The sequence below is a fragment of the Xiphophorus couchianus genome, chromosome 12 (assembly GCF_001444195.1).
Source record: "Xiphophorus couchianus chromosome 12, X_couchianus-1.0, whole genome shotgun sequence".
NCBI classification, from domain to species: Eukaryota; Metazoa; Chordata; class Actinopteri; order Cyprinodontiformes; family Poeciliidae; genus Xiphophorus; species Xiphophorus couchianus.
The window spans coordinates 22,231,992-22,245,685 of NC_040239.1; the positions used below are offsets into that span (position 1 = coordinate 22,231,992).

A 13,694-nucleotide genomic window follows, 5' to 3' on the forward strand; every position below is an offset into this window, starting at 1 on the left:
AGATTTTGTAATTTTTTGCACTACCTATATGAATTTATACTACTATAGAACTCATATTAAAATATAATTAGAAACAAGTCCACCTGAAGTACATAACTCGGGGACTATAATTGCTCTACTAAGGCTCTTCTTCATGCTCCTTAAACTTTTTTAAATGTGTTATTAGGATGCACGTATTTTGTTTGGATTTCACGAAATAGACCAACACAAACTGGAGCATACGGAGCCCTCTAGGGGACATGGGGAATTTTTTTTCTTTTGCGTTCCCTCGCAAAACATTTGCGTTACCTCGCAATACTTTTGCGTTACCTCGCAAAACTTTTGCGTTCCCTCGCAAAACTGTACTGGTCAGTTATGCAGCATAATTGAATACTGCCAGCCTTTCTTACGGTGGGCGCCGTACTTTATGCTTTAATATAAGGTTATGTGAGGTTTTTCCATGAATGTTAGTATCTTTTTGTGAAATATCTGAAGTTTTATATCTTTCTTTAGGATAGAAAGGCACCACAAACCTACGATATAAACAGAAACCTTCCGTAAGTAGGAAAGAAATAAAAATACATTATAATTTGGACTATTTCTGAGTTATTATCGCGGGTAATAAATCATCTGACAGTTTTGATTGTGTCTCTGTTGTGCTCTAGTCTGAATGGTTTAAAGAGCTGCTTTCAGTGCCGCTCCATCTTCGCCTTAACAGACATAAACATGCAGGAAAAAATCGATTTTCAATCAGTGTTTTGCACCAAACAGTTTTTACTGTTAACAAGTTTTTATTATTAAAAACACGACAAACTAATGATGGTAAAGGACCGCACTGGGTTAACTCTGGGAATCTCATCTGTCCGTTTATCAATCAACTCCAAACCTTTTCTTTATTCTGTCACAATTATCGATTTATTCCATTTTGATGATCAGGTTCCAAACTTTGCAAGGACTGACCGCCCCGCTCATCTGCTTCCTAATACACACAAAGCCAGTATCCTTCCCATTCATACCTGGTGACGTCACGCCCACATCGACACACCCACCACACAAGTGTCAAAGCCGCTGCTCCTGTCATATCAATAATTACTTATTTCATTCATATGGCTCTTACAGAGCCTCAGTGAAAACTTGTTTATTATTATTAACTGTTTGGTGCAAAACACTGATTGAAAATCGATTTATTTTTTCCTGCATGTTTATGTCTGTTAAGGCTGAGATGGAGCGGCACTGAAAGCAGCTCTTTAAACCATTCAGACTACGAACACAACAGAGACACAATCAAAACTGTCAGATGATTTATTACCCGCGATAATAACTCAGAAATAGTCCAAATTATAATGTATTTTTATTTCTTTCCTACTTACGGAAGGTTTCTGTTTATATCGTAGGTTTGTGGTGCCTTTCTATCCTAAAGAAAGATATAAAACTTCAGATATTTCACAAAAAGATACTAACATTCATGGAAAAACCTCACATAACCTTATATTAAAGCAAAAAGTACGGCGCCCACCGTAAGAAAGGCTTGCAGTATTCAATTATGCTGCATAACTGACCAGTACAGTTTTGCGAGGTAACGCAAAAGTTTTGCGAGGTAACGCAAAAGGTTTTGCGAGGTAACGCAAAAGTTTTGCGAGGTAACGCAAAAGTATTGCGAGGTAACGCAAAAGTTTTGCGAGGTAACGCAAAAGAAAAAAAATTCCCCATGTCCCCTAGAGGGCTCCGTAGGAGCACATATATAAAGCGGAAGGTAAGGATACTAATAAAAATCTACAAAACCTGGTATTTGGCTTCTTCTCATTTGATGACACCCTTCAAAATAATCCAGTGTAACCACAGAGGTTAGGGTTAGGTGATCAAAAAAAATTTTTTTTGTAATATTTTATTCATCATCCAAAATCAAAAAGAGTGTGACACAATTGCAAATTCATAAAGATGCTGGGAAAGCAGAGAATTAGAGGGGAAAACAGAAACAGCTCAAATGGCTGTGGTAACTCTAGAGCAGGGATGTCAAACTCATTTTCATTTTGGGCCAAAAATCTGAATGCTCTTAAAGGGCCGGTTGTGCCAGGATACATTGATAAAACCACTTAAACTGTTAAAATAGCAATAAATAGCTGTTCCTCCAGACTTCTGTGGGGTTTTTTGCAGTCAAAATGACAAGATTTTGTGCCAGTTTAGAAATGTTTGTAAGGATTTTTTATATTTTTCTAATACGTGATGTTAAATGTGACTTTTTATTATGGACTATAACTTGACATCAAGTAAGGTTGAGGCAGCAGTCATTTAAACTTAATGTTTTTGACTCGTTTTGAAAAAAATTGCTATAAAATCAGAAAAAAGATTTGGAGATTTGTTGATTTTGTGTGAATTTTGCAGATTTGTGAAAAACTGGAAGTACTTACTGATGTAATTTGGAGTTTAAATGGCCACCAAAAAAAGCTACGGCCTTGAGTTTGACACATGTGCTCTAGAGGAACTCCATAGATCTAAAGCTTAGATGACAGGAGGACAACTACCTGTCAAACACCTGCATGGGAAAAGTGGCAAGAGAAAGGTTATTGTTGAAAGAAATAAGTTGTCCAATTTAGAGTTTGCAACAAGAAATGTGAGGCACACTGCAAATACGTGACAGAGATGAGACTGAAATGAACAGAAAACTAATACTGCACATCACTTTGAACTCACCAGCCACATTGTGGTGGCAGCATTATGGCGTGGGAATGGCTTTCTTCAGCAGGGACAAGGAAGCTGGGTTGCGTTCAAGAGGTGATGTTGAGCTAAAATGCCGAGCAGTGAAGACAATCTGTTGTAGATCGCCACAAAATCACGTATTAGAACGACTTGATCCAATTGATAATCTGCAGCAACACTTAAAAATTGATTTTCACAGCTTCGCATTCAGTGTTGACTCTGCTTGAGAAATTTATCACTTAAAATATACTGAGGTTTACAAAACAGAATATGAAATAGTCTATTTGTCTATGCCGGCATCTCCTTGCTGGGTCCCGTTGGGGATATGAGGGGATTTGGGTGTGATCAGAAGGCAGGGTAAATCCTGTACAGGTTGCCAGTCCATCACAAGGCAATGCGTTATAGAACGATGTTTTTCTTAGGATGAAAACAAATTTCACATGGGAATTCAGAGCTCTGTGATAGGAATGTATGGTTTGTGGAGTTGGCTTACAAAATAGTTTCTAAAAAACTAATTGTCCTTTACATATTATTCACTGCATAGTAGTAGGTACAAAATTCAAAGGAACTTCAAAACCGTAGTTATAAATCTTGGTAACATGCATTTATACTCTGAATGCCAGCCTTGTCATTGGAAAATCATTTGGACTCCTAACGTTACTGCCCTTGATTATCACACCCATATTCGACAGTAAAGGCAGAAGTAAATAGACAAGAGTCTTAGAGATAGAAAGGAAAGGCAAAACTATGGTATTTTTTCTCCCTATTGGTCATATTTCTTGACAATATTTAACTATGACATCACATTTCACTCATTTTCTAGCATTCTGAACTCCTGCAACGCAGTCACTGGAACTGAAAATGAATTTGAATCCTCAGTGCGAAAATATTACATTTCCGCAAATACTTCCTGGGCCTAAACGTGACGTTGTTGTTTTTCTTTCTTCTTCGCAGTTTTACTTTACATTTACAAGAATTTCTGTTATCCGCTCCACTACTTCCAGCTGTTTTAGACCACATTGTGGCTTGCAGCATAATCTCATTTGTGTGATTTCCTCTTTCTATTTCCTCCTCAATGCTCTTGCCTAAGAATTCTTTGTTATTTTCACCACCGATGAACTTACTTCCACCCTGCCCATGCCACAGCAGTGACGCTCAGCATCACAGACCACAGCGGCGCGTCGTAAGCTCTGCACTGCAGGGTGTCTTTGTTCAACAGACAGAGTTCAAAACTCAGAGTAAAAATGTGTTAGCAAAGACAAAATCTATAACAGCAAGAACAAATAAATCGGCCCTGTTAAATTTTTTTTTTTACCATGAATCAACAAATAATTTTCCCCCAAAAAAGAGAAGAAAACAGTTTTTCTATAGATCTTTGTTTATTTCTTTCTTTTCATTGTCTTTTTAAATACATATTAACAACGGCAAATTCTGGCAAAGACCTTTTTTTTTAAACAAAATATTTAACACTGATAAAAGGTAAAAAAACCAGCAAAAACAAAGAGAGCGACCACATTGTTTGCTGTTCTGACTTTACAATACAGTACTAAAAACAACAGCGGAGTTGCTTTTTTTAAAATTTAAGATGAAGAACTGAAACAGTGCAATCAACCGTTAATGAGGTAAGGCTGAGGTTGTGGAAAAACTAACTCCTTTAAATTCTAAACCTTTCCGGATGCGTGAATTGGCTGAAAAACCTGACTTTTATTTTAAAGCAGAACTTTGTAAACACAAAGACAGGATGAAAATAACGCATTTTCAACATTTACATGATCCAGATTCAACTGGCCTCAGTCTTAGCAGCTGTGGAGAATTGTTGTATTTCTACTGGTTTTGTTTGACTAATAATACTGCCCTGATTTCCTCTAGTTTGAAAGCTATTCTAACATGTTCAATTGTCCTCCTCAAAGCTTGTGAGGATAAACTGAACTCATGGCAGGTAGCGGGTATCCGACTTGTGGACTTAGCAGAGGAATGGAGTAAGGGAACGGGTAAACGGCCGGACCAATGAGAGCCGAGTGATTTGGACCGACTGGCATAGAATGGTACATTAGCTGGGAGTGAGGGAATCTCATTCTGTGGGGAAGGAGCGCCGGGTGTAACGGCTGAGGTTGCCGGGAGTCTCTCGCCGATTTGTCGTAATTGGACAGGACGCACGACGCCGGCAGGGGGGTGGCGGACTGAGACAAACCCTGCTGACTAGGAGGAACTTTCTGGTGCATCATTCTTGACCTGTCCCTCTTCTCTGTCAAGTACCACGGGGTCACGCCACCCGGCTTCTTGGGGAAAGGAAGAGAGTTGTCCGTCTGGAGGAGCCTGCTGTGGAGAAGTTTGTAACCTGGCCGAACGGGAGAAGGCCGCACCAGCTGCACGGATTTGGGAGTGACTTTGGTGAAGCTAGAGGTAGGATGCGAGAAGGAAGGCGATGAGTGGAAAGGGTTTACAAAATATTTGCTGGGTACTTTGTGGTAAAGGTTGCAGGCTGAGTCTTTTCTTTGGCTTTTTACAGAGTCAGTAGTCAGCATTTGGGAGTTGACAAGAGGCGTGTCTTTCTTCTGCGCTGACGTGCTTGTAGGCGTCTGACCACAGCTCACGGGTTTGTTGTCCTCTTGCAATTTGGCCGCCATCGAACAGTTCTCGGCCGACGTTGAACTGGGTCTGGGTTTGTCCCCACTCCCTGCTGGAGATTCTTCTGAAGAAACGGAAAGGGGGGAAGAACTGCGCGAAGAGGAGGAGGATAAGGGCAACGGAGAGCCTTCAGAGGAATTGCAGTTCCTGCTGGAAGAAGCCCTGGCTGGAGACTGGGAGCAGTGGATGACCGAAGGCCTCTCCTTATCCTCTCTCTGGGAGCTCAGCGGCACACTGAGGCTGGCCTGAGCCATTCGCTTCTTCTTCTCCAGAGGAGAGATGACCTCTCCAGTTACAGAGGGAAGATGAGGAATCCAGTTGTTAGGAGCCTGCAGGATGTGGCCGTTTACAGGGGGGCAGAAATCTTCAGCGGTTCTGCTAGGTTGAGATCGCTCTGGGTGGCGTCTGTCAGAGCTGGAAGGCCAGAGGGCGAAGTGAGGACTCATCATTGATTCACCTTGGCGCACCACATCTTGGCTTCTTTGGGGTAACTTCAAAATAAGGTAGGGAACATTTTGTTACTCACATGTAGATATGAAAATTTTTATTTTTAGATTTTAAACCACGCTGTCCGCTGTTACCTCAGAATCCATTTCTCTCTCAGAATTACTCCTCTTCCTCTTTCCGTCAATCTTGTTCACTTTACTCTCCTGGTTCCTCTTGTATGGCTTCCGTGGTTTGCTCGGAGGTAGAGGTTTGTCGTCCTCCCCTTTAATGTGTCTCTCAAACGGCAGCACCAACCTGTCGTACGGACATCAGATGTCAGGTTTACAAAGGTCTTTTTTGTATTATTAATTTTGTAATTTATTGACCACCTACATGAATCCTCCTCACCTCTCGTAGTGTCTCCGAGTGCAAGTAGCAGCACTGGTGCTACCTGGGCTTCCTCCAAGCTCATCGTAGACTTTCTTCCAAAGGCGTCCAGTTGTCACCTGTTGATCAGCACAACGGGGAAGATGAAGTCTTTGATCATAGACAAACATATTCTTAATTTATGCATGTGGTCTCAAAAGTCTAACATTTATTGATGCTAGCTCTATTTTAGGGGCTTTTAAAGCATCATTTTGCTCGGCGGTAGGAGGCGGTGCACCGTAGCTCATATTCCTGTCTGAAACACTTACTGGGAGCGGTACAGCTAAAAGTTTTGATCAGCTTAATGAAAAGTAAGGCAGTATATGAAAAAAAATAACAATGTTAACCTGAAGTGCAAAAATATACACCGCTTTATATCGGACAATTACTCTATATAAACCTGTTCTGTACAACCTTCTTCTATTATTTCTTGTGTTATAACCATAACACCAAAGAAGTACCTTTTTATGAAGAGAGCTGTTTTAAGATGGCAGAAATTTGCTTTCGTCTCAATTACTCTTGGAACGGCTTTAAGTTTCAGCCTGCTGGGACAATCTAATCTGGATTTCTGTCCATGAACACGCCAGGGGAGTTATAGAGTCCAGGTAAGATGATAACCGCTTTCTAACTCTGTTATCGGAATCCTGAACTATCATTTAAAGAGATGCATTCATTTAGAGCAAACAATAGCCTTGCCATCAAATTTATGTTTGCGATCATTTCCAACTGTACCGGCATTTCTTAAAGTAGTAATTCAACTGTGCATCCTGTGTTTGAGCGTTGGTATACGTGCTTGCTTTCAGAGCTATTTTAAAAACGTCTGACAGGAAGGTGGTGGCTGGCCATTCTTCAAAAGCCACGTCAGTTGGTTCACTTTCCTGAAAGAACACTTTTATTTTTTCAGATTGAGCAAATGTGAGTGGCCTCCGTTGTTGTGTTTACACCCCTGGAGCAAAGCGTCGGTGGTCAACTTTAGCCCAGTTTGGTTCCACGTACATGCAAGTTTCACTCTCGGTATTCACCCGAATGCGGCGACACCAAAAAGAACATAATATTCTGAGAGCTTAGACAGATATATTGTCCCAGCCCCCCATTGTGGCACCTTCGTGACCATGTTTTAGCATCATAGCTTAACCAATTAGGTGTTTTCCAACACAAACCAGTGAACACTGAGCCCCTACAAAACAAATAAGTAACATATTACTCACTGATTCATATCCCCCGAGCTTCTCAACAGCTTTGTAGATCATCCAGAGATCAACTAAAAATGAAAAAAAAAAAAAAGAATCAGAACCAACATATTTTAATGCAAACTTCATGTGAATAATGGATCTTGATAATTAAGATCTACTTACTCTGTTTAAAGCCAAGATGGGGAATCCTTTCTATGGGTGTGCCCTTATCTTTCATAAAACAGTGCAAACTTGCTACAAATGCTTTCTCCTCCATCGGCACCTTACTGGGCCCCGTTTCTTCCTCGCATTCAGTCGTAGAGTCGTGAATTTCAATAACGCAGGGAGAAGCCTGATGGGGGGGCAAACAAAAATCATAAGTTTATAGAGCTTGGCACCCAAGACTGAGCGGTGCATTGTGTAGGACCTTAATTTACAGTTGAATGCATCATATTATAGATGAGAAAGAGTAGTCATCTCAAAACACACAAATGTTGAAATGAAACATCAAAATCAGAGAGTAGGGTTTTACCGCTACTTTCAATAGATAACCGCTACACATCCTGTCTGGAGAGAAAGCTGCAGACTTGTGGGGTTTTTGGTCTAGAGTTGTCAGTCAACGGTAACACGGATGGCACTTTGAAAAACAAGCTGTTGCCAAAAGACTATAAGTGGTGGAAAATAAACTTTACTTATTGTAGGCCAGATGTTAAACAAAGACTGAATGAGGTTTTGTCACATCAATCACATTTGGGCTTGTTGTTGTGTTTAGTTATGCTTTCTTTTAGTTGGGGTATTGTTATGACAACTGTAAGCCACCAAACATTTTTTCCTAAAATATACAACAATTGACAAACACAAAATTTTAAATATATATATATATATACCTTCATGCTATTTTAACGACTAACTGTAGAAACAGATTTTGTTAGTTTAAAAATTTGAGGACTTATAAGAAGTTCATTGCTCTGCAGCCTTTTTTCTGAAAGTTGAATCTATTTTTTTTTTAATAAATGCTCTTTGTGTTTCTTAGCATGATAAAGATATTACACCATGATATAGAAGATCAAAACACTTTTTTAAAAAAAGAAATTCCAACCACGTATGACTAACATTTGGTTTACGTGGCTAATCACATACACGTCGTTCCTGCTGTGAGAGAAGCGCCAGGGCGAGCAGCCGCTGACATGAAACAATAATTAGAGCAAACTCGATTGCAAAAAATTCCAACGGACTCTCTAAATTCTGCTCCTGCGTACGGTAAAGTCAGCTTGATTGGTTTGGCTCTTCTCCTTTTGAGGTTTAGCTTCTTGTCAGCAACCACCAAGCCACCCACTCTTGAGCGATTTCTCCACACAGCCTTGCATGTTTTTCTCTAAGCCTCTTTAAATGAAGACGCATGATTTGCCTCATTGGTGACATTTTGAAAAACAATCACTTTTTAAATTAGATATTGGAGAGTATCTAACGAAGAACAACACTATGAGAAATGTGATTCAAGAGCTTCAGCACTACGGGCGGAACCACTTCATAATCAGTTTGTGTTGTTTTTTTTTGGTCACCACCTTGTTAAAAAAAACAAAAAACAGCAGTTTCACAGTATTGTTTCAGTTTACAACAAAAATATGTGACATGATCTAATTGCTTTGCATTAAACAACAATAATAAAAAAGAAAAACAGCAGCTGTTTCTACTGCTGGAAAAGCAACATCCTACAGTGTTCTGCTGCAACAGGACCACATGTGTGCTGTGAGAGCGCATCAAGTCTCTTTCCACATCTACAACTGGACACTTTAGTTAGTGTTGGATGGGATTAAGCTTAATCTTGTAGTCTATATGCGGTATTTTAGTAACGGTTGTGGGAAATTGCTGTAACATTGGCGGACATGCTGCAGGACGCTTCGACGTGCCCAAAACGCAAGTGACAACTTGGAATGGCTGGCCAAATGTTGTGTGCTTTGGCGTTAATAGCACAGGAAGGCAGCGTGTCTTCCTACAACACCGAAACTCGAGGCAAATATGCAGCAGGAAGACTGAGGTTTGTTTGGTTTCATGCCATCACCGTTTGTCGTTTTCTCAACCTAAGATATTTCTAAAAGGAAGAATTCGTGGTGGATTGTAAGTTTGGGAAGTAATGTTTCTGTTTTCTTTTGGTCAGGTAGTAACAAATAGGGGTCATGGGAGACACTACAATACTCCAGTTCTGGTGTCCTGCAACTCTTGAGATGTCTTTTCTTCAACACACCTGACTCAAACAATCAGCAGGACTCTGGAGAGTTGTTATTTTATTTTATTTATTTATTTTTTTTGCAATTTCGAAATGATAACCCCACACCAGAATCCCCAGCTACAAATAAACCCGCTGAGATATTTTCACCGTCTTTTCACTCTCGGCACATAAAACAGATTCGATGACTTCTGCTTGCCCCGCATCCACAAAATACTGTCCCTGAAGTGAAATCAAAAGATTTGAAAAATTCACACTTCACATTCAAATGTAAACTCTCACATCGCCTCCTCCCCGATCAAATTTCGCCAGATTGGATTGTCAATATTTTACGTTTGACTCATCAGGGCCCAGAAGCTGCTATTTCTGCGGCGCTCATTGTACAACAAAACAGCGAGAGGCGGTTTCATATTGAATCAAGTTCCTCTATGTGGTTCCTGGTTCCGAGAAGCAAACCTCTAGAATGAGTAATAGTGAAGGTGCAGAGCTCTAACTAAGACAGTCCCGACTGAGTCACAGTGCCGACTGTCGTTTGGTGTTCCCAGCCAAACGGGGAGCAGCTCTGACTTTTCCACTGTTGTTGTGAAAAGGTTTGTGATCAGATTTCACTCCATACCGGTTGTGAAAACAGAAAGAGGAGACTTTACAAACCACCTTAGGGTTTAGCTGAAGCTTTCAGGACACTGATTCCTGAGAGTTAAAAAAAAAAAAGAAAAGAGAATACTTTTTTTTCCGGCACAAACAAAGAATCTGATTAGAAACCTGCATGAAATTCACCTATACTCACAAAGGGGCCTGCTTTACTTTCAACCATTGTTTTCTCGATCTGATTCACAAAAGTTTCGGGTTTATGCATCGACGGTTGCCTACAGGAAATGTCTGCTCTAGGAGCCACATACTGTAGCCCCCCCACCTTTTTTTTTTCTCGTCTTCTTCTGTTCTTCTTGCAGCTCTCGGTCCACACCGCAGAGAAAGAATATCATTGTGAAACGCTCGTTTGATTTTCACTGCAGAAAATTTTTTGGAAAACTGTGTGGGTGATGATGTCAGTGAGTTGTGTTTGCGATTCTCACGATGACTGTGATCGGCGCTCTGGATCGATGCTATCTGGAGGGCAGAAGTCACCACAGAAACCGCCGGGCTTTCAACTCAACTTGGCCTTGGAAATTTGATGAGCTAATTTATGCTTCTCATATTGTACCTCTCACTTCAGTTACCAGAACAGCGGCGTTGAGTTTCTTTATGCGCAATAAAATATTGCAAGTGTGTGTGTGTGTTTTTTTTCTCCCTCTCTCTTTCTGTCTCTCTCCCTCGCTTTCTTTTTTGTTGATTCTTCTTAGAATACAAAGCAGAAGCATGTTCCTTGTACTCATTTCACAATCAGTCAACAAAAAAAAAAACATGAAACAACTGTACACACACACAATCAGTCCATCAAACTGCTACTTAAATCGAGCAAAAAGGGGAAATGAAAACACAACAGATAACAGATTCTGAGCAGTCATGTCTGTAGTGACAAATTAACTGTAACTGCAGGAAACTGCCCAGAGGACCAACTGACAGGGGCTTTTTTTTTTTTTGAATTTTATTTCTGGTACCTGTTTCGCTCTCGCCTCGTCTTCATCGCTCCCAGCTGTTTGTTGTGATGCCTCGCTCTCGTCCTCTTCTCCTACACACACACACACACACACACACACACACACACACAAACACAAACACAAAGGAAGGAGAAGTCACCTAACTGTGTGAATCTGAATTCAAAGAAGCGAGCACTTCTTCATTTCGAGAAGGTTTCTAATTAAGAAAAGATTCTAAATCAACGTGCGCATTGTGTGCGCGTCAATGGTCAGGTGACTGATCCACATACGCATACACAAGAAGTAATCTGTAGAGCATATTGTTGACAGAGTGTGATATAAAACCACAGGTTGCAAAACCACTTCCTGCTCAAGAACACCACCGCTTCAATGCTGCACTGTATGGTATTGTAACTAAGAACAATAGCAATCTGGAAATGGAGAAATCCAAAAATACATTAATGTTTGGTCATTATCTTCAGCCTATGGGCTCTATTTTGGTCCCAAGAGAAGAGACATGAACAATGTGGTAAGTTATCTGTGATATAAAACCATTTTATTGTCCCAAAGTTAGATCCTTGTCTTTGAGAATGCGCTTGCTCCCGTCGGAAGAATACAGCGTCGCTAACATTTTGGGGGGGGAAAAATGAAACACAAACTCTTAAAGAGGAGAAATCAAAAGCCTGGGAGCGAGAGACAGTTCTGAGAAAGAGATGCCTTTCTTCACCAGCCATCACCTCGACACCCTGTGAGCCCTTCACCCACAGTGATATCATTTTTGTTTTTTTTCTTCAAGGCAAAACCAATATGCTTCTCTTTTGAGATCACTTGTTTCCTGTGCTTGTGGCTTAAACCTTTAATTCTGCTTTCAGTAGCCTCTTACTTCTCCATTTTAGGTGATGAAGAAATATTCTTAATTCAACATTTCACAACTCGCCGAATTAAATGATTAACTTGAAGTCTGACTTTTTACTGGTTTGAATCATTGTAATCAGACAACTTTTACATTTTATATTCACGTTATAATAAATAGGGAATTTATAATTTTTTTTTTAAAGTCAACATTATAGAAAATGAGTGAAGTGTGAAAGTATAAAATCAGCTCTATGTATGTCTTTTTTTATATATTGTTCAGTTTGCATATACACACACACACATATATATACATACACAATACTTGTACTAGTTATCAAATTTGCTATCACACACTACTGTACTAATCTACCTCTATCTAACATTTAAAATGATTTACACATACAAATGACGTGCGTGCTGTAAAGTAAATAATAATCAAGTCACTACTCACCCATTTCCAGAAGCCGTCCTCAACTCTTTGACTCGCTGTGTTTTGTGACAGTAATTCATGCGACAGCCTCTTCAACTTCACACCACGAAATAGGAAGATGTCTCTGCGGGCCAGTTTCATTGGTTGACTGATGATGCCATGACAGCGAATGAGGCTGGGAAACTGAGTTTTTTTTCTTTTTCTTTTCTTTTTTCATGCCAGGTCTCACAGTATTAGTTCTCACCATGTGTGTCATCGTCTGATATTCAGATTGGGAGAAAAAAAAAAAAAAAAAAGAGCTGCTGTATTAAATTATTAAACAGCAGATTAGTGTCAGATTTGAACTATTAATGGTATTAATGGCATGAAATGTTATGAAAGCAATTGTGTTTTTTCAGCTTTTGAAGGGATATCAAACTATTAATTTGTGTCTTTGGGGGTGATCACGAGGCTGCACAGTGGCACAGTTGGTAGCACTGTTACTTTGCAGCAAGAAGGTCCTGGGTTCGATTCCCAGCCTGGGGTCTTTCTGCATGGAGTTTGCGTGTTCTCTCTGGGTACTCCGGCTTTGTCAGGTTATTTATTATTAATAAATAGTGTGTGTGTACATGGTTGTTTGTCCTGTCTGTCTCTGTGTTGCCCTGTGACAGACTGGCCTGTCCAAGGTGAACCCCCCTCTCGCCCGAAACGTTAGCTGGAGATAGGCACCAGCACCCCCTCCTGACCCCACTAGGGACAAGGGTGTAAGACAATAGGGTGATCATGACACACACATTATTGTACATTATAGTTTTAACAAATGTAAACGAGTAATTTAGAAGATTTCTTTCACATCAAAAAGAACAGAAGTTTGCAAACCTGTCATAAAAAGCCAAACAACCACATGGTTATCTTGAAACTGATTCTTCTCAATTGAAGCAAAACCAGACCTATTATTATAAGCACACACAGCCCTGACTCAAATTCAGCAAAATTGTCTGAATTTGAGGAAGTGAAAGCGCCACTCAACCGATGTCCAAATAAAGGTCTGCAGACTTCTGAATGTCAGTGTTACATTTCCTGGATATCTATTAAAACAAGCATCTATTTCTACATTTATTCTTCAAATAAAGGAAGCCGGGGCGCACCGCAGTTTCTGTCGCAGCAAATAATCACACATGGGCTGAGTTTAATGTTAAATAAAGTGCAGGAAGGCAAAGGTTCGTGTTTTCACTCTAGGTCGAATATGAGGAATAAAACGGGGTGAAATGTACATCCTGCTTCCTTAGTAGCCAATA

General features: G+C 40.1%; 1 protein-coding gene across 2 annotated transcripts; it reads right to left on the bottom strand.

The window, feature by feature from the left end:
* Positions 1-4,079: 4,079 nt before the first annotated feature.
* arid5a (AT-rich interactive domain 5A) lies at positions 4,080-12,571 on the bottom strand. 2 transcript variants are annotated; one of them, XM_028034872.1, is made up of 7 exons: positions 12,439-12,571; positions 11,154-11,221; positions 7,512-7,680; positions 7,365-7,417; positions 6,139-6,236; positions 5,886-6,045; positions 4,080-5,795 (listed from the first exon to the last, which is right to left on the bottom strand). In XM_028034872.1, exons 1-7 carry the CDS (start codon positions 12,440-12,442, stop codon positions 4,581-4,583), a joined length of 1,767 nt encoding a protein of 588 aa, XP_027890673.1. In that variant the 5' UTR covers positions 12,443-12,571; the 3' UTR covers positions 4,080-4,580. The 2 variants fall into 2 exon arrangements, with proteins under 2 accessions (XP_027890673.1, XP_027890672.1); XM_028034871.1 differs by having other exon boundaries at positions 11,154-11,224; positions 12,439-12,560.
* Positions 12,572-13,694: the final 1,123 nt, after the last annotated feature.